The sequence below is a fragment of the Oncorhynchus clarkii genome, chromosome 29 (assembly GCF_045791955.1).
Source record: "Oncorhynchus clarkii lewisi isolate Uvic-CL-2024 chromosome 29, UVic_Ocla_1.0, whole genome shotgun sequence".
NCBI lineage: Eukaryota > Metazoa > Chordata > Actinopteri > Salmoniformes > Salmonidae > Oncorhynchus > Oncorhynchus clarkii.
Window position 1 is genome coordinate 46,176,508 of NC_092175.1, and position 26,589 is coordinate 46,203,096.

The 26,589-nt window shown below is 42.4% G+C and overlaps 1 protein-coding gene and 1 long non-coding RNA gene across 2 annotated transcripts; one reads left to right on the forward strand and one right to left on the reverse strand.

The window, feature by feature from the left end:
- The first annotated feature begins 1,431 nt into the window (after positions 1 to 1,431).
- Positions 1,432 to 23,635, forward strand: LOC139388372 (cysteine and histidine-rich domain (CHORD) containing 1b). Its single transcript, XM_071134989.1, has 10 exons — positions 1,432 to 1,664; positions 3,688 to 3,737; positions 4,219 to 4,275; positions 6,785 to 6,945; positions 8,729 to 8,832; positions 11,027 to 11,156; positions 12,335 to 12,440; positions 13,117 to 13,236; positions 16,350 to 16,412; positions 21,249 to 23,635. The coding sequence occupies exons 1-10, from the start codon at positions 1,601 to 1,603 to the stop codon at positions 21,423 to 21,425; spliced, it is 1,032 nt and encodes a 343-aa protein (XP_070991090.1). The 5' UTR covers positions 1,432 to 1,600; the 3' UTR covers positions 21,426 to 23,635.
- A 338-nt stretch (positions 23,636 to 23,973) lies between these two features.
- On the reverse strand, positions 23,974 to 26,201 carry LOC139388373 (uncharacterized). The gene is made up of 6 exons (XR_011629276.1): positions 26,023 to 26,201; positions 25,645 to 25,860; positions 25,219 to 25,537; positions 24,640 to 25,110; positions 24,321 to 24,585; positions 23,974 to 24,212 (listed from the first exon to the last, which is right to left on the reverse strand). It is a non-coding gene; the product is annotated as an uncharacterized lncRNA (long non-coding RNA).
- Positions 26,202 to 26,589: the final 388 nt, after the last annotated feature.

Genomic DNA, 26,589 nt, shown 5'->3' on the forward strand with positions numbered 1-26,589 from the left:
CTAAGGTTGCTCCCCACACAGGCACGTACACTACATGACCAAAAGTATGTGGACACCTGCCTGTCGAATATCTCATTCCAAAATCATGGGCATTATTATGGAGTTGTTCCCCCATTGCTTCTAAATCAGCCTCCACTCTTCTGGGAAGGCTTTCCGCTAGATGTTGGAACATTGCTGCAGGGACTTGCTTCCATTCAGGTTGGGCACTGTGCTTTGTGCACAGGGGCATTGTCATGCTGAAACAGGAAAGGACCTTCCCAAACTGTTGCCACAAAGTTGGAAGCACAGACACGTCTAGATTGTCAATGTATGCTGTAGCGTTAAGATTTCCCTTCACTGGAACTAAGGAGCCCGAACCTTGAAAAAAAATTCCCAGACCATCATTCCTCCTCCACCAAACTTTACAGTTGGCACTATGCATTGGGGTAGGTAGCTTTCTCCTGGCATCCACTAAACCCAGATGAATCCTTTTGACTGCCGGATGGTGAAGCGTAATTCATCACTCCAGAGAACGTTTCCACTGCTGCAGAGTCCAATAGCAACGATCTTTACACCACTCCAGATGACGCTTGGCATTGCACATGGTGATCTTAGCCTTGTGTGCGGCTGCTCAGCCATGGAAGCCCATTTCATGAATCTCCCAACAAACAGTTATTGTGCTGATGTTGCTTCCAAGGGTAGTTTGGTACTCAGTATTTAGTGTTGCAACAAAGGACAGATGATTTTTACGCACTATGCGTTGTCCTGTTCTGTGAGCTTGTGTGGCCGACGACTTTAAGGGCTGAAACATTGTTGTGCCTAGACATTCACAATCACAGCACTTACAGTTGACTGTAGGGCAGCTCTAGCAGGGCAGACGTGATGAAATGACTTGTTGGAAAGGTGGCATCCTATGACGGTGCCACTCTGAAAGTCACTGAGCTCTTCAGTAAGGCCATTCTACTGACAATGTTTGTCTATGGAGATTGCATGGCTGTGTGTTTCGATTGTATACAATCTGCCAGCAACGGGTGTGGCTGAAATAGCAGAATCCACTAATGTGAAGTGGTGTCCTCATACTTTTGTATAAATAGTGTATCAGTAGTAGGAAGAATTATGATGTAAATGTTCTGATGATTATTCCCCATTTGAGGCACTCGCTAGCAATGCTTAGTAGGCTCGCAAACCATATAAGACTATTGTACTAGTCGTATATGGTTTGCGAGCCTATTTTGATGATTTTTTCCCCCATTGCACATACCCACGTTGCTGTTTCTTTATTTGGTAATTTAAAGCTGAGAATAGTTCACGAGCATTTTATTGTCAGAGTGTAACTGCCAAAATGGTTTAACATTAAACGGACAGAATGACAGGCTACTTTCTTCAATACTGTCACTTGATCAGAAAGAAGCGCACCGCCAAGATTTCTTGACATTGAACGAAGCGGTCGTTGTCGTCGATGTTTCCCGAGTCACATCGGTCATTTCCGGAAGTATCGGAGAACGGATGCACGGATAAGTTGTCAGGATACTAGTTCCAGCACATCTTTTATCCTCAACATCTTTAATTCATCGGTTTATCCGTTTACAGTGTGGTTTGATGTAACTTGTTGTTAGTACCAATGTCGCTTCTGTGTTACAACAAAGGATGTGGTCAACGTTTTGAGGCGGACAACAACCCTGAGGGTAAGCTAGCCAACGTTAGCCTAGCGTTAACTTGAAACTACATAAAGCAACATGCTCAGTTTGGTGATAAAAGCATTTATTCATCTGTACTATTACAACTAGCTAACACGTTGAACAATATCAAACGTGATGCCTAGTCATTTTACCCTGCCCATTGATCTGTCCCCCTGTAAATTACACCCTGTAGTTTATTCCTCTTCTTGCTATTTGAATTTGTTCATATGTATTTTTAAACTCTGAATCAGTGGGAAGGGCTCCTATGTAAGTATTTAAATGTAGTCTACACCTGTTGTATTTGGCTCATGTGAATGTTTTGATTTTTAGCTAGCAGCGTTACAGTACAGTAGCTAACGTTAGCTACTACCTCCTAGGTTTCTAGTAGCTACTGTTGCTAGCGACGTTAACAAGTACTCTCTTTATTAAATGTGAATACCCGTTTAGGGGACTATCGTTTCATTAGTGACGGGGTGATTTGATCGCGAAGCGCCGACACTTCGATGCAGTTTTCAAAGCACTAACGTTACTGTACGGATTCAAAACCACGTATCGAGGAAGAGATGCGGCCGAAATATGTCTCCCTCCAGCATGTGGCCCATTTCGTCCACCCAAACCAGGAATTGTTGTATGTAGGGCTTATTCGCTACGTGAGGTTGTATTTTATCGAATGAAAGTTTCTTAATGCTTAAATTGTTACTAGTGTTCGGATTTAAGTAGGACAAGTGACACCCCGGCAAGTTTGATTTAAAAACAAACACTTTATATCGGCAGATGGCTACACATATTCATAGTTGAGGCTAGTAAGCATAGCATCTATATGTTGAATTACGTGCGGCTGACGTCAACAACCCTCATCGAATATTCAAAAATAAGATTAGAATACGTCGTGCTGACTCTACGTGATGACGCGTGACTCTTCTTCTTTTTATGTCGAACTACACTCTAGCTTTGTTGTCGCCACCAACTGGACTAGGAGAGAAAAAAAAAATTACAAAAGAAAAGTAAATTCCATACGTGTAGGGAAAAATTCAGCGTTAGCTAGCTAACTGCTAGAAGGATGTCATGCCATTGGAGGAGTGAATGAGTCACCGTGACTTTCCCCTGTCCTATTGTTTTCCTTCCGGGGGCTATAACGTTACACAACTAGAGATGCAGTTATCATTTGGTTAGCTAGCAAGAAGTTGAACGGCTGTTAAGTTACCCAGTTAGCATATCTCTTGCATTTGTAAATTCGGTCTGGAATCTCTCGTCTGAGTGTGCCAGAGTGCAGAATAACTGATGAATTTACAAATGCCTTAACTCCGGCTGAATAGCACAGTAAACGTAGGCAAAAAAAAGTACGGTTAGTTATGAACGCTCTAGATAACCAGCTCTGCTACGGCAAGTAAAATGGTCAGTGAGGTGTTTTCTCATTTGTGTCTGGAAGTAGTTGGCTAGCCAGCTTTAGCCAGTTAGCTTGGGTGCTTCCCCATTCTTTATCAGTGCAATTCTGACAGCCAACTAGCTGAAACTGTTTGAGAGGGTTCATCTAAAGTTCCTTCGTTAGATTTTAGCTCATCTTGCTCTGGCTAGCATTAGTTGTTGATCTTGTTGTTGTTGATGTGTATAACTGAGGGAGGGAGAGCCTACCGTTTTCATGTTGTTTTTTTTATTTCACCTTTATTTAACCAGGTAAGTCAGTTGAGAACAAGTTCTGATTTCCAACTGCGACCTGGCCAAGATAAAGCAAAGCAGTGCGACAAAAACAACATCACAGAGTTACACATGGAATAAACAAACGTACAGTCAATAACACAATAGAAAATCTGTATACAGCGTGTGCAAATGAAATAAGGAAGTAATGAGGCTCTCGCTCTGTCTCCCTCTCGCTCTGTCTCCCTCTCTCTCTGTCTCCCTCTCTCTCTGTCTCCCTCTGTCTCTCTCCCTCTCTCTCTGTCTCCCTCTCTCTCTGTCTCCCTCTCTGTCTCTGTCTCCCTCTCTGTCTCGCTCTCTCTCTGTCTCCCTCCCTCTCTGTCTCCCTCATTAGATGCCTGTACCCACCACCCTGGAGTTCCTGTGTTCCATGATGCACTGAAGGTAAAAGGAATACACGCATACTCACTCTCTCTCTCTGACAACCTCCTGTCTCCTCTCCAGGGCTGGTCTCTCTCTGAAAACCTCCTGTCTGTCTATTCAGGGCTGGTCTCTCTCTGACAACTTTCTTTCTGTGTCCTCTCCAGGGTTGGTTTCTCTCTGACAACCCCCTGTCTCCTCTTCAGGGTTGGTCTCTCTCTGACAACCTCCTGTCTGTCTCCTCTCCATGGCTGGTCTCTCTCTGACAACCTCCTGTCTGTCTCTTCAGGGTTGGTCTCTCTCTGACAACCTTCTGTCTGTCTCTCCAGGGCTGATCTCTCTCTGACAACCTTCTGTCTGCCTCCTCTCCAGGGCTGGTCTCTCTCTCTGACAACCTTCTGTCTGCCTCCTCTCCAGGGCTGGTCTCTCTCTCGGACAACCTCCTGTCTGTCTCCTCTCCAGGGCTAGTCTTTCTCTGACAACCTTCTGTCTGTCTCCTCTCCAGGGTTGGTCGTGCTGTAAGAGGAGAACCACAGACTTCTCTGACTTCCTCAGCATTGCTGTAAGTTAACATTTTTGTTGTCATGACAACGACGACAGAATGGCTACCAGGTTATCCCAGCAGTAAGTGGTGTTTGTAATGTCATTACATTATCTATGTTGACATTGCTACATAGCCATGTGTATCAAAGCACCACTACAGTCTACACCAGCACAGTCTACAGTCAGCACCACTACAGTCAACACCACTACAGTCAACACCACTACAGTCAACACCGCTACAGTCTACACCGCTACAGTCTACACCGCTACAGTCTACACCGCTACAGTCAGCACCGCTACAGTCAGCACCGCTACAGTCAGCACCACTACAGTCAGCACCACTACAGTCAGCACCACTACAGTCAGCACCACTACAGTCAGCACCACTACAGTCAGCACCACTACAGTCAGCACCACTACAGTCAGCACCACTACAGTCAGCACCACTACAGTCAGCACCACTACAGTCTACAGTCAGCATCACTACAGTCAGCACCACTACAGTCAGCACCACTACAGTCAGCACCACTACAGTCTACAGTCAGCACCACTACAGTCAGCACCACTACAGTCAGCACCACTACAGTCAGCACCACTACAGTCAGCACCACTACAGTCAGCACCACTACAGTCTACACCACTACAGTCAGCACCACTACAGTCAGCACCACTACAGTCAGCACCACTACAGTCAGCACCACTACAGTCTACACCACTACAGTCAGCACCACTACAGTCAGCATCACTACAGTCAGCACCACTACAGTCAGCACCACTACAGTCAGCACCACTACAGTCTACAGTCAGCACCACTACAGTCAGCACCACTACAGTCAGCACCACTACAGTCAGCACCACTACAGTCAGCACCACTACAGTCTACACCACTACAGTCAGCACCACTACAGTCAGCACCACTACAGTCAGCACCACTACAGTCAGCACCACTACAGTCAGCACCACTACAGTCTACAGTCAGCATCACTACAGTCAGCACCACTACAGTCAGCACCACTACAGTCAGCACCACTACAGTCAGCACCACTACAGTCAGCACCACTACAGTCAGCACCACTACAGTCAGCACCACTATAGTCAGCACCACTACAGTCTACACCACTACAGTCTACACCACTACAGTCTACACCGCTACAGTCAGCACCACTACAGTCAGCACCACTACAGTCTACAGTCAGCACCACTACAGTCAGCACCACTACAGTCAGCACCACTACAGTCAGCACCACTACAGTCTACACCACTACAGTCAGCACCACTACAGTCAGCACCACTACAGTCTACAGTCAGCACCACTACAGTCTACAGTCAGCACCTCTACAGTCAGCACCACTACAGTCTACACTACAGTCTACAGTCAACACCACTACAGTCAGCACCACTACAGTCTACAGTCAGCACCACTACAGTCTACACCACTACAGTCTACAGTCAGCACCACTACAGTCTACACCACTACAGTCTACAGTCAGCGCCACTACAGTCAGCACCACTACAGTCAGCACCACTACAGTCAAGAGGTTCCATGTGTTGATCTAATAAAGAGGGAGTTTTCTAACCAGTTAAACATGGCATAATAATGATGGAGTTAAATGAGCTAAATGAGTAGGGTGACATGGTCAACCGACAGGTAGTCTACTGTTTCATATGAATGGAGTTGTTGTTGACAAGGGCAGTGCAGCAACATAGCCTCGATTAGCCTTGCTAGCTAGCTGTGTAGCTAGCTAGCTAGCTAGCTAGCTGTGTAGCCTGGCTAGCTAGCTGTGTAGCCTGGCTAGCTAGCTGTGTAGCTAGCTAACTAGCTTTGTAGCCAGCTACCTTCTTTACAACGATTTGATGCAGTCATGACAGGCACTACCAGATGGTATGACGGATAACCTATGGCAGTGACTTTTCTAACTAGCCCGTCGGTTCGGCTACTTTCTCTCTCTCTCTCTCCATCCCTGCCACAGACTGTGTCACACGCCGGCCCCTGCTCCTCTCTAGCCTCTCACCCACAAGCAGAGGGCACGCGCTCTCTCTCTCTCTCTCTCTCTCTCGCTCTCTCTCTCTCGCTCTCTCTCTCTCGCTCTCTCGTCGCGCAAGCAAGGAAGTTGACACCCAAAAATGACTCTCCTGATATCCAGATGTTTTTATTTATTTTTTGAACACTGAAATATTTTCAACCTACCTAATTCCTTATGAAGGGCACTGCATTTGACAGAGGGATGGGCTATGTCTGGATGTAACGGAGATCAGAGCTTACCATAGTCTCACTCCACAGCTAGCTTGAAATGTTGCCAATGGTCCAATAGGATCTATTTTATTTTGTAGGTTGTCAAACGGGCTGTCATGAGAGTGAGGTACAGGGACCCTTGTTCACCTGAAGCCCAGTCAGAGGCAGGTTCAGGGAGACTATATGCTAAGCCAGCACACTGTTTTACACGAGGGTTAGTTTACTGCTGTGTTTGTCAGGGTTTTAGGGTTAGGTAGTAACTATACTGTGTGTGTGTGTGTGTGTGTGTGTGCAGGGCTGCACCAAAGGTCCCCACAACCAGGAGAAGCCTCCTGAGCCTGTGAAACCAGACGTGACATCATCGGAAGACAAGGAGAGAGCTGAGGACCTCAAACCAAAGTTCAGCGAGTTCACCATCTCTGCTCCCAAACCCCTGGAGTCCATACGCAGACCCAGGTAGGTCAGGGGTTAGAGTTCACCATCTCTGCTCCCAAACCCCTGGAGTCCATACGCAGACCCAGGTAGGTCAGGGGTTAGAGTTCACCATCTCTGCTCACAAACCCCTGGAGTCCATACGCAGACCCAGGTAGGTCAGGGGTTAGAGTTCACCATCTCTGCTCCCAAACCCCTGGAGTCCATACGCAGACCCAGGTAGGTCAGGGGTTAGAGTTCACCATCTCTGCTCCCAAACCCCTGGAGTCCATACGCAGACCCAGGTAGGTCAGGGGTTAGAGTTCACCATCTCTGCTCCCAAACCCCTGGAGTCCATACGCAGACCCAGGTAGGTCAGGGGTTAGAGTTCACCATCTCTGCTCCCAAACCCCTGGAGTCCATACGCAGACCCAGGTAGGTCAGAGGTTAGAGTTCACCATCTCTGCTCCCAAACCCCTGGAGTCCATACGCAGACCCAGGTAGGTCAGGGGTTAGAGTTCACCATCTCTGCTCCCAAACCCCTGGAGTCCATACGCAGACCCAGGTAGTTCAGGGGTTAGAGTTCACCATCTCTGCTCCCAAACCCCTGGAGTCCATACGCAGACCCAGGTAGTTCAGGGGTTAGAGTTCACCATCTCTGCTCCCAAACCCCTGGAGTCCATACGCAGACCCAGGTAGTTCAGGGGTTAGAGTTCACCATCTCTGCTCCCAAACCCCTGGAGTCCATACGCAGACCCAGGTAGGTCAGGGGTTAGAGTTCACCATCTCTGCTCCCAAACCCCTGGAGTCCATACGCAGACCCAGGTAGGTCAGGGGTTAGAGTTCACCATCTCTGCTCCCAAACCCCTGGAGTCCATACGCAGACCCAGGTAGTTCAGGGGTTAGAGTTCACCATCTCTGCTCCCAAACCCCTGGAGTCCATACGCAGACCCAGGTAGTTCAGGGGTTAGAGTTCACCATCTCTGCGTCCAAACCCCTGGAGTCCATACGCAGACCCAGGTAGGTCAGGGGTTAGAGTTCACCATCTCTGCATCCAAACCCCTGGAGTCCATACGCAGACCCAGGTAGGTCAGGGGTTAGAGTTCACCATCTCTGCGTCCAAACCCCTGGAGTCCAGACGCAGACCCAGGTAGGTCAGGGGTTAGAGTTCACCATCTCTGCGTCCAAACCCCTGGAGTCCATACGCAGACCCAGGTAGGTCAGGGGTTAGAGTTCACCATCTCTGCTCCCAAACCCCTGGAGTCCATACGCAGACCCAGGTAGTTCAGGGGTTATAGTTCACCATCTCTGCGTCCAAACCCCTGGAGTCCATACGCAGACCCAGGTAGGTCAGGGGTTAGAGTTCACCATCTCTGCTCCCAAACCCCTGGAGTCCATACGCAGACCCAGGTAGGTCAGGGGTTAGAGTTCACCATCTCTGCTCCCAAACCCCTGGAGTCCATACGCAGACCCAGGTAGTTCAGGGGTTAGAGTTCACCATCTCTGCGTCCAAACCCCTGGAGTCCATACGCAGACCCAGGTAGTTCAGGGGTTAGAGTTCACCATCTCTGCGTCCAAACCCCTGGAGTCCATACGCAGACCCAGGTAGTTCAGGGGTTAGAGTTCACCATCTCTGCTCCCAAACCCCTGGAGTCCATACGCAGACCCAGGTAGTTCAGGGGTTAGATGTCAGGCTCTTCAAAGCCCTCCTAGTGTTTTATTTTGCGGTGACATCGGGACATTCATTATGTAGTCACATTGCTTCTCTTAGTTGTTATTGTTGATGTTTGTTGTTATTGTTTGTTGATGTTTATGTTGTTGTTTCCAGTCCAGATGAGCCAGTGGTCAGACTACAGCAGAAGATTTCTCCCTCTCTGAGACAGGCTCTGGAGAAACTGAAGCTGTCTGAGGACAATCTTACTGACAAGACAAGTAGGGACACAACCCCTCCTCCTTTCTCATTTCAGCATCCTCTCCTTCTCCTCGCTTTTCCTCTCATCTTCTCCTCGCCTCAGAGATAACCTCAGGACAGGACATGATAGTAACTAGTCTTCATTACCTCAGTACAGGACATGACAGTAACTAGTCTTCATTACCTCAGGGCAGGACATGATAGTAACTAGTCTTCATTACCTCAGGACAGGACATGATAGTAACTAGTCTTCATTACCTCAGGACAGGACATGACAGTAACTAGTCTTCATTACCTCAGGGCAGGACATGATAGTAACTAGTCTTCATTACCTCAGGGAAGGACATGACAGTAACTAGTCTTCATTACCTCAGGACAGGACATGACAGTAACTAGTCTTCATTACCTCAGGGCAGGACATGATAGTAACTAGTCTTCATTACCTCAGGGCAGGACATGATAGTAACTAGTCTTCATTACCTCAGGACAGGACATGACAGTAACTAGTCTTCATTACCTCAGGGCAGGACATGATAGTAACTAGTCTTCATTACCTCAGTACAGAACATGACAGTAACTAGTCTTCATTACCTCAGGGCAGGACATGATAGTAACTAGTCTTCATTACCTCAGGGCAGGACATGATAGTAACTAGTCTTCATTACCTCAGGACAGGACATGACAGTAACTAGTCTTCATTACCTCAGGACAGGACATGACAGTAACTAGTCTTCATTACCTCAGGACAGGACATGACAGTAACTAGTCTTCATTACCTCAGGGCAGGACATGATAGTAACTAGTCTTCATTACCTCAGGACATGACAGTAACTAGTCTTCATTACCTCAGGACAGGACATGATAGTAACTAGTCTTCATTACCTCAGGACAGGACATGATAGTAACTAGTCTTCATTACCTCAGGGCAGGACATGACAGTAACCAGTCTTCATTACCTCAGGACAGGACATGACAGTAACTAGTCTTCATTACCTCAGGACAGAACATGACAGTAACTAGTCTTCATTACCTCAGTACAGGACATGACAGTAACTAGTCTTCATTACCTCAGGACAGGACATGATAGTAACTAGTCTTCATTACCTCAGGGCAGGACATGACAGTAACCAGTCTTCATTACCTCAGGACAGGACATGACAGTAACTAGTCTTCATTACCTCAGTACAGGACATGACAGTAACTAGTCTTCATTACCTCAGGACAGGACATGACAGTAACTAGTCTTCATTACCTCAGTACAGGACATGACAGTAACTAGTCTTCATTACCTCAGGACAGGACATGATAGTAACTAGTCTTCATTACCTCAGTACAGAACATGACAGTAACTAGTCTTCATTACCTCAGTACAGGACATGATAGTAACTAGTCTTCATTACCTCAGTACAGGACATGATAGTAACTAGTCTTCATTACCTCAGTACAGGACATGACAGTAACCAGTCTTCATTACCTCAGGACAGGACATGACAGTAACCAGTCTTCATTACCTCAGTACAGGACATGACAGTAACTAGTCTTCATTACCTCAGGACAGAACATGACAGTAACTAGTCTTCATTACCTCAGTACGGGACATGACAGTAACTAGTCTTCATTACCTCAGTACAGAACATGACAGTAACTAGTCTTCATTACCTCAGGACAGGACATGATAGTAACTAGTCTTCATTACATCAGGACAGAACATGACAGTAACTAGTCTTCATTACCTCAGGACAGTAACTAGTCTTCATTACCTCAGGACAGAACATGACAGTAACTAGTCTTCATTACCTCAGGACAGTAACTAGTCTTCATTACATCAGGACAGAACATGACAGTAACTAGTCTTCATTACCTCAGGACAGTAACTAGTCTTCATTACATCAGGACATAACATGACAATAACTAGTCTTCATTACATCAGTACAGAACATGACAGTAACTAGTCTTCATTACCTCAGTACAGAACATGACAGTAACTAGTCTTCATTACATCAGGACATGACAGTAACTAGTCTTCATTACATCAGGACAGAACATGACAGTAACTAGTCTTCATTACATCAGTACAGAACATGACAGTAACTAGTCTTCATTACCTCAGTACAGAACATGACAGTAACTAGTCTTCATTACATCAGGACATAACAGTAACCAGTCTTCATTACATCAGGACAGGACAGTAACTAGTTTTTGTCTGTTCTCTAGATGAGGATGATGATGTGGTGAAGGTAGGGACACTGTGTAAGAATGGAGGCTGTGCCCGAAGCTTTGAGGGCCCTGCCAGCAATGACCAACTGTGTCTCTTCCACGCTGGAGTACCCATCTTCCATGAAGGGTACGTATACAACTGACACACGCCACAAAGAGTACATCATCTTCTGTCTACAGCTATGCTTGCTAGCTAATGGCTAGATGTGCTTGCTAGCTAATGGCTAGATGTGCTTGCTAGCTAATGGCTAGATGTGCTTGCTCACTAATAACTAGCTATCTAATGACTACTGTGATTGTAAGCTAATGACTAGCTATTCTTACTAGCTAATGACTAAATGTAGCTAATGGCTAGATGTGCTTGCTAGCTAATGGCTAGATGTGCTTGCTAGCTAATGGCTAGATGTGCTTGCTAGCTAATGGCTAGATGTGCTTGCTAGCTAATGACTAGTTGTCCTTGCTCGCTAATAACTCGCTATCCAATGACTACTGTGATTGTAAGCTAATGACTAGCTATTCTTACTAGCCAATGACTAAATGTAGATAATGACTAGCTGTGCTTGCTAGCTAATGACTAGCTGTGCTTGCTAGCTAATGACTAGCTAATGACTAGCTGCGCTTGCTAGCTAATGACTAGGTAATGACTAGCTGTGCTTGCTAGCTAATGAGTAGCTAATGACAACCTGTGCTTACTAGCTAATGACTAGCTGTGGTATCTAGCTAATGACTAGCAGCTAATGACTAGCCAATGACTAGCTGTGCTTGCTAGCTAATGAGTAGCTAATGACAACCTGTGCTTACTAGCTAATGACTAGCTGTGGTTACTAGCTAATGACTAGCTGTGTTTCCTAGCTAATGACTAGCTGTGCTTGCCAGCTAATGAATAGCTGTGCTTGCTAGCTAATGAGTAGCTAATGACTAGCTGTGGTTACTAGCTAATGACTAGCTGTGTTTCCTAGCTAATGACTAGCTGTGCTTGCCAGCTAATGAATAGCTGTGCTTGCTTGTTAATGACTAGCTAATGACACTGCAAATCCCTTAAAGCTACAAAGATGCCAATAACATATTCCTGACTGCTTTTTCCCTTCAGATTTGGAGTTAGTTAATCCTGTGTATGTGTGTGTGTGTTGTGCTTGAATCCGTGTTTGTTTGTGTGTGTGTCGTTGTGTGTGTCTGTGTGTGTGTGTCGCTGTGTGTTTTGTGCGTGTGTGTGCGTGCGTGCGTGTGTGTGTGTGTGTGTGTGTGTGTGTGTGTGTGTGTGTGTGTGTGTGTGTTTTGTGTGTGTGTGTGTGTGTGTGTTCCCAGTATGAAGTACTGGAGCTGTTGCAAGAAGAAAACGTCAGACTTCAACACGTTCCTCTCACAGGAGGGCTGTAGCCGTGGCAACCACCTCTGGAGAAAGAAAGACACGGTGGGTTCGGGGTCGGTGGGTCTGTGGGTTCGGGGTCGGTGGGGTTCGGGGTCTGTGGGTTCGGGGTCGGTGGGGTTCGGGGTCTGTGGGTTCGTGGTTGGTGGGTCGGTGGGTTCGGGGTCGGTGGGTTCGGGGTCGGGGGGGGGTCTGTTCAGAGAGCATGCTAGAGGTTGAGTTCCAACAATCTCTCCTTTCTGTGCCTCGTTCACCACTCCCCACACATTTAAAACCATCGGTCTGATGGAAGGCATTGGCTAGAAGCACTTTCCATATTCCGGTCATTTCCTTTCAAATCCATGAAGGGAAGTGAACTAGTGCACACTTTGGTTGAACCTAGATTATTGGGACACACTCTTGAGTGTCTGTCTCCATCTGTTTCAGAAACACACTGGACAGATACATGGAATACAGGGGGTTGGAATACAGGGGGTTGGATATGGAATACAGGGGGTTGGATATGGAATACTGGGGGTTGGATTACAGGGGGTTGGAATACAGGGGGTTGGAATACAGGGGTTGGAATATGGAATACAGTGGGTTGGAATACAGTTGGATTGTTGGAACTGTCTGTCTGTGTGTGTGACCCTTTCTGTGTGAGTGTCTTTCTGTGTGAGAGTCTGACCCTGTGTGTGTGTTGTATGTGAGGCTGACCCTGTGTGTGTTTGTGTGTGCTTAGGGTAAGACGGTGGTCCCGTGCAGGTTTGACTGGCATCAGACAGGAAGTCAGGTGATCATCTCCATCTACGCTAAGAACTCTCTGCCAGACGTCAGTTACGTAGAGGGAAACAGCTGCACGGTGAGACACACAGTCTTGTATAACTAACATTGTGGGGACACACAATTCAGTCCCATACAAAATCCTGTTCCCAAAACCTAACCCTAAAAAACTAAGCCTAGCTCCTAACCCGTAATTCTAACCTTAACCCTAAGGCCCCTAGAAGTATAATTTGACCCTGTGGCGACTAACAAAATGTTCACAGTTTGTCATTTTTGTTTGTTTGTTTACTATTCTTGTGGGGACTTCTGGACCGCACACTAATATTTAAACACACACACACACACATTGAGGGCTATATAGAGGGGTATTTAAAGGTAGGGAAAGAGGACTATACTACCGGTCTAAAGGTTTACAACACCTACTCATTCATAGTTTGTCTTTATTTTTTACTATTTTCTACATTGTAGAATAATAGTGAAGACATCAAAACCCTGAAATAACACATATGGAATCATGTAGTAACCAAAAAAGTGTTAAACAAATCAAAATATATTTTATATTTGAGATTCTCCAAATAGCCAATCTTTGTCTTGATGACAGCTTTGCACACTCTTGGCATTTTCTTAACCAGCTTCACCTGGAATGCTTTTCCAACAGTCTTGAAGGAGTTCCCACAAATGTTGAGCACTTGTTGGCTGCTTTTCCTTCACACTGCGGTCCAACTCATCCCAAAACATCTCAATTGGGTTGAGGTCGGATGATTGTGGATAGCCCTTACACAGCTTGGAGGTGTGGTGGGTCATTGTCCTGTTGAAAAACAAATGATAGTTCCACTAGGCGCAAACTAGATGGGATGGCGTATCGCTGCAGAATGCTGTGGTAGCCATGCTGGTTAAGTGTGCCTTGAATTCTAAATAAATCACAGACAGCGTCACCAGCAAAGCACTCCCACACCATCACACCACCTCCTCCATGCTTCACGGTGGGAACCACACATGCGGAGATCATCCGTTCACCGACACCACGTCTCACAAAGAAACGGGTTGGAACCAAAAATTTGGACTCCAATTTGGACTCCAGAGCAAAGGACAAATATCCACTGGTCTAATGTCCATTGCTTGTGTTTCCTGGACCAAGCAAGCCTCTTCTTATTGGTGTCCTTTAGTAGTGTTTTCTTTGCAGCAATTTGACCATGAACGCCTGATTCACGCAGTCTCCTCTGTACAGTTGATGTTGAGATGTGTCTGTTACTTGAACTCTGTGAAGCATTTAGTTAGGCTGCAATTTCTGAGTCTGTGGCAGTCCTCATGAGAGCCAGTTAACTCTAATGGACTTATCCTCTGCAGCAGAGGTAACTCTGGGTCCTCCTTTCCTGTGGCGGTCCTCATGAGAGCCAGTTTCATCATAGAGCTTGATGGTTTTTGCGACTGCACTTGAAGAAACTTACAAAGTTCTTGAAATGTTCCGTATTGACTGACCTTCATGTTTTAAAGTAATGATGGACTGTCGTTTCTCTTTGCTAATTTGAGCCGTTCCTGCCATAATATGGACTTGGTCTTTTACCAAATAGGGCCATCTTCTGTATACCACCCCTACCTTGTCACAACACAACTAATTGGCTCAAACGCATTAAGAAGGAAAGAAATTCCACAAATGAACTTTTAACAAGGCACACCTGTTAATTGAACTGCATTCCAGGTGACTACCTCATGAAGCTGGTTGAGAGAATGCCAAGAGTGTGCAAAGCTGTCATCAAGGCAAAGGGTGGCTATTTGAACAACCTCAAATATATAAAATATATTTTGATTTGTTTAACACTTTTATGGTTACTACATGATTCCATATGTGTTATTTCATAGTTTGGATGTCTTGAATATTATTCTACAATGTAGAAAATTGTCAAAATAATGAAAAACCCTTGAATGAGTAGGTGTTCTAAAAGGTTTTGAATGGTAGTGTATATGGAGGGGTATATAAATTGAGTGGTGTATAGATGGAGGGGTATATAGATGGAGTGGTTTATGTAGGTGTATTTTAAGTGCTAAACTCTTAACAATTGTCAGTTGGAAATTCATTTCCCAGTGAGCAAACAATTTCCGTACAGCATTCATATGAATTAATTTGTCAATAAAACTCATGAATTGCAATTAGTTATAGGTCATATTTCAAAGAAATCTGGAAACACTGTACAGTTATTTTAAAGGTCGACTTTGGGCAAAAGCTAAAAAATAATGTATTTAAACTGTATAACTGAACAGTGCTCCATCATACCAGGCCATTTAATTCTTCAAAACTACACTAAATTGATGATTAAGATTTTAGCTGATTGACGAATAAAATATTGGCTGCAGAAGTGCCATTTTTTTTTATCGATCTCTGCAGCTTCAGTCCAAAAACAGTTGCCGTACCAGGCTGTGATGCACCCCGACAGTATGCTCTCGATGGTGTTCCTGTAGAACACTGTGATGCAGCCTGACAGTATGCTCTCGATGGTGCTCCTGTAGAACACTGTGATGCACCCCGACAGTATGCTCTCGATGGTGCTCCTGTAGAACACTGATGCAGCCTGATAGTATGCTCTCGATGGTGCTCCTATAGAACACTGTGATGGAGCCTAATAGTATGCTCTCAGTGGTGCTCCTGTAGAACACCGTGATGCAGCCTGAAAGTATGCTCTCGATGGTGCTCCTGTAGAACACTGTGATGCAGCCTGATCGTATGCTCTCGATGGTGCTTCTTTAGAACACTGTGATGCAGCCTGACAGTATTCTCTCGGTGGTGCTCCTGTAGAACACTGATGGAGCCTGATAGTATGCTCTCAGTGGTGCTCCTGTAGAACACTGATACAGCCTGAAAGTATGCTCTCAATGGTGCTCATGTAGAACATTGTGATGCAGCCTGAAAGTATGCTCTCGGTGGTGCTCCTGTAGGACATTGTGATGCAGCCCGACAGTATGCTCTCGGTGGTGCTCATGTAGAACACTGGTTAGAATATTGGGTGGACATGTCCCCCCTCCCCATCCCCCGTTGCAATTACGCCTATGACATACACACACACAGGGTCAGGGTCAATGGTCGAACCAACTACCTGACATCAGCTATGTAGAGGGAACAGTAACACCCTGAAACACACACCGGGCCCTGTATTCTCACTGTAGTTGGGTCCTGATTTAGACCATTCTCCTCCACAGCTCAACATCCACATTATCTTTGATGGAGAGAAGGAATTTGAGCAGACGATTAACTTGTGGGGGGTGAGTACTACTATAGTACTATACATCTATACCAGGCTTTCCCAAACTCGGTCCTGGGGTCACCCCTGTGTCCACGTTTTGGTTTTTGCTCCTAGCACTACACAGCTGATTCAAGTAATCAACTCATCATCAAGCTTTGAATCAGCTGTGTAGTGTTGGGGCAAAAACCAAAAAGTGCTCCCCTCGGGGTCCAGAGGACCGAGTTTGGGAAACGCTGGTCTATACTATACTTACTATTACTACTATACTATACTTACTACTATAATACTATTTGTCTATACTACACTTACTATTACTACTACACTGTACTTAATACTAATACTATACTATTTGTCTATACTACACTTACTATTACTACTATACTGTACTTACTACTACTATAATACTATTTGTCTATACTACACTTACCTCTATACGTCTATACTATACTTACTACTATTACTATACTACTATATATCTATACTATACTAACTACTACTACTACTATACGTCTATACTATACTTACCATTACTATAATACTATATGTCTGTACTATACTTACTATTGCTACTATAATACTCTGTCAATACTATAGTTACTATTACTACTATACGTTTATACTATACTTGCTATTACTACTACAATACTATACATCTATACTGCACTTACTATTACTACTATATGTCTATACTATACTTGCTATTACTACCATACGTCTATACTACACTTATTACTACTATTACTATAATACTATACATCTATACTACACTTACTATTATGATAGTATACATCTATACCTTATGTAATATTACTACTGTATGTATATACTTACTATTACTATAATACTATACGTCTATCCTACACTTACTGCTACTACAACTACTACTATAATACTATACATCTATACTACATTTACTACTATATGGCTATACTATACTTACTATTACTATAATACTATACATCTGTACTATACTTACTATTATTATAATACTATGCATCTTTACTATATGTGCTATTAATACTATAATACTATACATCTATACTATACTTACTATTACTACTATATGTCTATACTATACTTACTATTATAATACTATATGCCTATACTATACTTACTATTACTACTATAATACTATTTGTCTATACTGTATTTACTATTACTAATATACATCTATACAAAACTTGCTATTACTATTATAATACAATAAGTATATGCTATACTTAACTATACGTCTATACTATATCTACTGTGCTATTACTACTATAATACTATGTCTACTATACTTACTATGTCTATACTATACTTACTACTCTGCATCTATACTACACTTACTATTACTACTATAGGTCTATACTGTACTTACTATTACTACTATACGCCTATACTACACGTACTATTACTACTATACATCTGTACTACACTTACTATTGATATTATAATACTATATGTCTATACTGTACTTACTATTACTACTTTACGCCTGTACTACACTTACTATTACTACTATACATCTGTACTACACTTACTATTGATATTATAATACTATAAGTATATACTATACTAACAACTATATGTCTATACCATACGTACTATTACTGCAATAATACTATGTCTATAGTATACTTACTATTACTACTATACATCTATACTACACTTACTACTACTATTATAATACTATCCATCTATACCACACGTACTATTACTTCTATACATCTATACTACACCTACTATTACTACTATAATACTATACATCTATACCACACTTACTATTACTTCTATACATCTATACTACAGTTACTATTACTACTATAATACTATACATCTATACCACACTTACTATTACTACTATAATACTATGTCTATACTACACTTGCATTACTACTATTAATCTATACTTCACTTACTATTACTACTATAATACTATATGCCCATACTACACTTACTATTACTACTGTAATACTATAATAATAAAGAAGCTATAAAACTGGCCTGTACGCCTTTGTAGATATTCCATAAAAAATCTGCTGTTTCCAGCTACAATAGTCATTTACACCATTAACAATGTCTACACTGTATTTCTGATCAATGTGATGTTATTTTAATGGACAAAAAAAAAGCTTTTTCTTTCAAAAACAAGGACATTTCTAAGTGACCCCAAACGTTTAAACGGTAGTGTAAGTCTATACTATACTTACTATTACTACACTAATATTAAGTGTACTTACTATTACTGCTATAATAATGTCTACTATACATCTATACTATTATTACTATAATACTTTACATCTATACTTACTATTACTACCATAATACTATACATCTATACTATACTTACTATTACTACCAGAATACTATACGTCTATACTATACTTACTATTACTACCATAATACTATACGTCTATACTATACTTGCTATTACTACCATAGTACTATACGTCTATATTATACTTGCTATTACGTATATACTATTGCTATGTCTATACTATACTTGCTATGTCTATACTATACTATGTCTATACTATACTTACTATGTCTATACTATGTCTATACTATACTTACTATGTCTATACTATACTTGCTATGTCTATACTATACTATGTCTATACTATACTTACTATGTCTATACTATACTTGCTATGTCTATACTATACTATGTCTATACTATACTTACTATGTCTATACTATACTTGCTACGTCTATACTATACTTACTATGTCTATACTATGTCTATACTATACTTGCTATGTCTATACTATACTTGCTATGTCTATACTATACTTACTATGTCTATACTATACTTGCTATGTCTATACTATACTATGTCTATACTATACTTACTATGTCTATACTATACTTGCTACGTCTATACTATACTTACTATGTCTATACTATGTCTATACTATACTTGCTATGTCTATACTATACTTGCTATGTCTATACTATACTTGCTACGTCTATACTATACTTGCTATGTCTATAGTATGTCTATACTATACTTACTATGTCTATACTATACTTGCTACGTCTATACTATACTTGCTATGTCTATACTATACTTGCTATGTCTATACTATGTCTATACTATACTTGCTATGTCTATACTATACTTGCTATGTCTATACTATGTCTATACTATACTTACTATGTCTATACTATACTTACTATGTCTATACAATACTTACTATGTCTATACTATACTTACTATGTCTATACTATACTTACTATGTCTATACTATACTTACTTTGTCTATACAAACTATTTCTTTACTATACTTACTATGTCTATACTATACTATGTCTATACTATGTCTATACTATGTCTAAACTATACTTACTATGTCTACACTATACTATGTCTATACTCTACTATGCTTACTATGTCTATACTATACTTACTATTTTTATACTATACTATGTCTATACTATACTATGTCTATACTATACTATGTCTATACTATACTATGTCTATACTATACCTACTATGTCTACACTATACTATGTCTATACTCTACTATGCTTACTATGTCTATACTATACTTACACTATACTATGACTATACTATGTCTTTACTATACTTTTTTTATACTATGACTATACTATGTCTTTACTATACCTACTTTGTCTATACTATACTTACTGTCTATACTATACTATGTCTATACTATACTATGTCTATACTATACTATGTCTATACTATACTATGTCTATACTATACTATGTCTATACTATGTCTTTACTATACTTACTATGTCTATACTATAATATGTCTATACTATACTATGTCTACACTATACTATGGCTATACTATACTATGTCTATACTATGTCTATACTATACTATGTCTATACTATGTCTATACTATACTATGTCTATACTATACTATGTATTTACTATACTATGTCTATACTATGTCTTTACTATACTTACTATGTCTATACTATACTATAATATGTCTATACTTGACTATGTCTATACTATACTGTCTTTACTATACTATGTCTTTACTATACTTACTATGTCTATACTATGTCTTTACTATACTTACTATGTCTATACTATACTATGTCTATACTATGTCTATACTATGTCTTTACTATACTTACTATGTATATACTATACTATACTATGGCTTTACTATACTATGTCTTTACTATACTTACTATGTATATACTATACTATGTCTATACTATGTCTATACTATACTATGTCTATACTATACTATGTCTATACTATGTCTATACTATAATATGTCTTTACTATACTATGTCTTTACTATACTATGGCTTTACTATACTATGTCTTTACTATACTTACTATGTCTATACTATACTATGTCTATACTTTACTATACTATGTCTATACTATACTATGTCTATACTATGTCTATACTATGTCTATACTATGTCTATACTATAATATGTCTTTACTATACTATGTCTTTACTATACTTACTATGTCTATACTATACTATGTCTATACTTTACTATACTATGTCTATACTATACTATGTCTATACTATGTCTATGCTATGTCTATACTATGTCTATACTATGTCTATACTATGTCTATACTATACTATGTCTATACTATGTCTATACTATGTCTATGCTATGTCTATACTATGTCTATGCTATGTCTATACTATGTCTATACTATGTCTATACTATGTCTATACTATGTCTATACTATGTCTATACTATGTCTATACTATGTCTATACTATACCTACTTTATTCCAGCCCAATATTAAGTCTTTATTCAAATGTAGGGTGATTTCCTTTCATACAGTTTGAATCCATTCTAACGTGCCCTTTACTCTCATCTCTTCTTCTCTCTTCCTACTCCTCTCTCTCCAGGTGATCGACGTCAGTAAGAGTGTGGTCAACATGATGGCTGCTAAAATAGAGGTAGCTATGAGAAAGTCTGAACCCATGACCTGGGCCCGACTGGACCTGCCGCCCCCCGCACCTCCCAAAGAGGAGGACAAAGAGGAGGAGGAGAGTGATAGTGAAGACGATGAGGAGCTCGATTGAAGATGCAGTGACAATGAGAGGACTGCACTGATTGATTGATTGATTGATTGGCAGTTTGGTATATGTCCGTCTGCTAGAACTCAACCCGCACATTGTAGTCCGACATAGCACTCATGGGAACGTTGACTAGTCTCCACTCCACCTCTCTCTCTGTCTCTGTCTCTCTGTCTCTGTCTCTCCCTCTCTCTCTGTCTCTCTCGTTATCTCTCTCTGTCTCTCTCGTTGTCTCTCTCTCTCTCGTTGTCTCTCTCTCTCGTTGTCTCTCTCTCTCGTTGTCTCTCTCTCTCGTTGTCTCTCTCTCTCGTTGTCTCTCTCTCTCTCGTTGTCTCTCTCTCGTTGTCTCTCTCTCTCTCGTTGTCTCTCTCTCTCTCTTTGTCTCTCTCTCGTTGTCTCTCTCTCTCTCTCTTGTTGTCTCTCTCTCTCTCGTTGTCTCTCTCTCTCTCTCTCTCGTTGTCTCGTTCTCTCTCTCTCTGTCTCTCCTCTCTCTGTCTCTCTCTGTCTCTCTCTCGATCCCTGTCTCTCTCTCTCTGTCTGTCTGTCTCTCTCTTTCACCTCTCCACTTCTCTCTCTAAGCAGCACATGTACTGTAGGACCAATCATGCCACCTCTGCCATACAGTTTCCCTGCCTTGCCTCCCCTCTACCCTCTAACCTCCAACCTCCGTGTTGAGGGTCAACATCCTCAGACTGATATCAACTGATAGCATGGGATCAGATGCTAGAAACATTTCCTCATTTATCCATATCATCTATCTGTATTACTGTATCCCAAATGGCACCCTAGTCTCTACTGGGCTCTGACACCCTAGTCTCTATATAGATTCCGTTGACTGAAAAATAAAATGTACTTATTAGTATTAAAAGTGTTTTTCTAAATATAAAGTAGTATAGTAGTATATATATACTATATAGGGAATGAAAAATAGTGCCCTACTTTTGACCAGTGTTTTATAGTGAGACCAAAAAATATTATTTACCTAGGTGTTAAGTAATTTTCTAATTGATGTTCATAAATTCCTATGATCTTTATCTGTCTGATTGATACCCAGAGGATGTAATGTTCTGGTCTTCAATAAAACAGACAGAATTCCCAGCTCACAATTAATCAGATCCCAGATGTATTTGTGAGAGGTCTGCAGTTTACACAAATGCATTCCTTTTATACCCTCCTAACCTAGGCACATACATACACACCAACACAGGGGTTTTCTCATGAGTCTCACCACAGTTTATAACCACTCAGCTGACAGTTCCAGGCTCCCCCAGATACTAGAGCTCTGGAGGTGCCTCTCCCTGTCCTCTCTTATCTCCACAGATTTACATCCAGGTCTGTTCCAACAGGTTATTGCCCCTCGTCCTTCTCTTTCTACCCTCATACATTCCTTTCTACCTAGGTCCATGCCAAATAACCTCTAACTAATGAACACACATTATTTTACACTACTAGAAAGACGGGGTTAGAATTCTTGCCAGTTATAATGCCGTATACCTCATTTAGTCATTATTCATTAAAAAATCCCATAACACTAGGCAAGTCAGTTAAAAACAAATTCTTATTTACAATGACGGCCTACCGGGGAACAGTGGGCAGAACTATAGATTATTTTTTTACCTTGTCAGCTCGGGGGATTCAATCTTGCAACCTTTCGGTTACTAGTCCAACGCTCTGACCACTAGGCTACCCTGCCGCCCCAGGAAAATACTTATAATACTTATATATATACTTATACTTACTTATATAATACTTATAAATACTAATTAGTTCATTTTATTTTTTCAGTCATCGGAAATGTGTCTTCTGCTTATCCTAACCCCTCAGAAAGATGGGGAATAGGGTGTGTTTTTAAATGAAAATCTGTCTGCATTCCACCTCTCTGTTTCATGTCGTGTTTAAATCTCTTTCTGGACAGTTTGCATGTTAAGATATAGCATCTAGAGGCTGAGATTATAATGGTTGTTATTTTCCAAACTCAGTATTCAGATGGTTGTTTGTTTTGCAATGGGTTTCAAACATGGCAGTTTAACAACATGGTTGGTAGTGAGGAGCGCCTCGGCGACGTTTCCCCCTAGGCACAGATCTAAGATCAGATTCCTCTTCCTCAATCCTAATCTTAACCATTTAGTGGTGGAAATGTTAAACTGACCCAAGATCAGCATCTAGGGGCAACTTCACCCAAATTGCTCCAGGATACTAAAGGTTAATGCTCAAGACTTGCTGTACTTGTCATTTTCTGAAACATCCCGACCCGACTGAGACCAACAGTGTTAAAAAAAAAACATGACCTGAACACACACACACACGTCGCCTTCCTTCTCACTGCAGCGCAGGGTCTGAGCTCGCAAAGGGGAACCATAGAGATGTTTTAGCCTTGGCCAGGGCCATTGGGGGCGTACACCAGTTTTGAGGTAGTCCACTGGGTGGGGCTTCCTATGGGTTAATGAAGGATCACATGATTCCATCCGGATCATCAACGAGGGATCAGACAATTAATTATACTCGTGAGGAAACATTCCATAACTCTAGGGGGCAGTAAATCCCCAAACTTTATTCCTGTTCAGACAACACCCTCCAGGGGGCAGTAAATCACCAACCTTTATTCCTGTTCAGACAACACCCTTCAGGGGGCAGTAAGTCACCATCCTTTAAACCTGTTCAGACAACACCCTCCAGGGGGCAGTAAATCACCAACCTTTATTCCTGTTCAGACAACACCCTCCAGGGGGCAGTAAATCACCAACCTTTATTCCTGTTCAGACAACACCCTCCAGGGGGCAGTAAATCACCAACCTTGTCTTTAAATCTGTTCAGACATCACCCTCCAGGAGGCAGTAAATCACCAACCTTGTCTTTAAATCTGTTCAGACATCACCCTCCAGGGGGCAGTAAATCACCAACCTTGTCTTCATACCTGTTCAGACAACACCCTCCAGGGGGCAGTAAATCACCAACCTTGTCTTTAAACCTGTTCAGACAACACCCTCCAGGGTGCAGTAAATCACCAACCTTTATTCCTGTTCAGACAACACCCTCCAGGGGGCAGTAAATCACCAACCTTGTCTTTAAATCTGTTCAGACATCACCCTCCAGGGGGCAGTAAATCACCAACCTTGTCTTCATACCTGTTCAGACAACACCCTCCAGGGGGCAGTAAATCACCAACCTTGTCTTTAAATCTGTTCAGACATCACCCTCCAGGGGGCAGTAAATCACCAACCTTGTCTTTAAACCTGTTCAGACAACACCCTCCAGGGGGCAGTAAATCACCAACCTTGTCTTTAAATCTGTTCAGACATCACCCTCCAGGGGGCAGTAAATCACCAACCTTGTCTTTAAACCTGTTCAGACAACACCCTCCAGGGGGCAGTAAATCACCAACCTTGTCTTCATACCTGTTCAGACAACACCCTCCAGGGGGCAGTAAATCACCAACCTTGTCTTTAAACCTGTTCAGACAACACCCTCCAGGGGGCAGTAAATCACCAACCTTTATTCCTGTTCAGACAACACCCTCCAGGGGGCAGTAAATCACCAACCTTGTCTTTAAACCTGTTCAGACAACACCCTCCAGGGGGCAGTAAATCACCAACCTTTATTCCTGTTCAGACAACACCCTCCAGGGGGCAGTAAATCACCAACCTTTATTCCTGTTCAGACAACACCCTCCAGGGGGCAGTAAATCACCAACCTTGTCTTTAAATCTGTTCAGACATCACCCTCCAGGAGGCAGTAAATCACCAACCTTGTCTTTAAATCTGTTCAGACATCACCCTCCAGGGAGCAGTAAATCACCAACCTTGTCTTCATACCTGTTCAGACAACACCCTCCAGGGGGCAGTAAATCACCAACCTTGTCTTTAAACCTGTTCAGACAACACCCTCCAGGGTGCAGTAAATCACCAACCTTTATTCCTGTTCAGACAACACCCTCCAGGGGGCAGTAAATCACCAACCTTGTCTTTAAATCTGTTCAGACATCACCCTCCAGGGGGCAGTAAATCACCAACCTTGTCTTCATACCTGTTCAGACAACACCCTCCAGGGGGCAGTAAATCACCAACCTTGTCTTCATACCTGTTCAGACAACACCCTCCAGGGGGCAGTAAATCACCAACCTTGTCTTTAAATCTGTTCAGACATCACCCTCCAGGGGCAGTAAATCACCAACCTTGTCTTTAAACCTGTTCAGACATCACCCTCCAGGGGGCAGTAAATCACCAACCTTGTCTTTAAACCTGTTCAGACAACACCCTCCAGGGGGCAGTAAATCACCAACCTTGTCTTTAAATCTGTTCAGACATCACCCTCCAGGGGGCAGTAAATCACCAACCTTGTCTTTAAACCTGTTCAGACAACACCCTCCAGGGGGCAGTAAATCACCAACCTTGTCTTCATACCTGTTCAGACAACACCCTCCAGGGGGCAGTAAATCACCAACCTTGTCTTTAAATCTGTTCAGACATCACCCTCCAGGGGGCAGTAAATCACCAACCTTGTCTTTAAACCTGTTCAGACATCACCCTCCAGGGGGCAGTAAATCACCAACCTTGTCTTTAAACCTGTTCAGACAACTCCCTCCAGGGGGCAGTAAATCACCAACCTTGTCTTTAAACCTGTTCAGACAACACCCTCCAGGGGGCAGTAAATCACCAACCTTGTCTTCATACCTGTTCAGACAACACCCTCCAGGGGGCAGTAAATCACCAACCTTGTCTTTAAACCTGTTCAGACAACACCCTCCAGGGGGCAGTAAATCAACAACCTTGTCTTTAAACCTGTTCAGACAACACCCTCCAGGGGGCAGTAAATCAACAACCTTGTCTTTATTCCTGTTCAGACAACACCCTCCAGGGGGCAGTAAAATCACAACTCACTATGCCTTCATCTGAATATTAGGAAAAACTTCATGTTGGTGTGTTGGAGCCGTAATTTCCCTCTGATGCTTGGATGTAGACTTCGGAATACCCGAATATGTTTAATATAATGTATAGAATTTGGAGATTTGTCTGAATAGATTTAATCTAAGGCACCGAACAACAAAAACAAAAAAAACACGGACAAACACATGAAGTTGTTGCGTTACAGAACGTTGCTATTGTGACTGATGAATACAGCCCAGATGTGTACAAGTACAGCGTTTCTATGTGATGAATAGAGTTGGGAATGA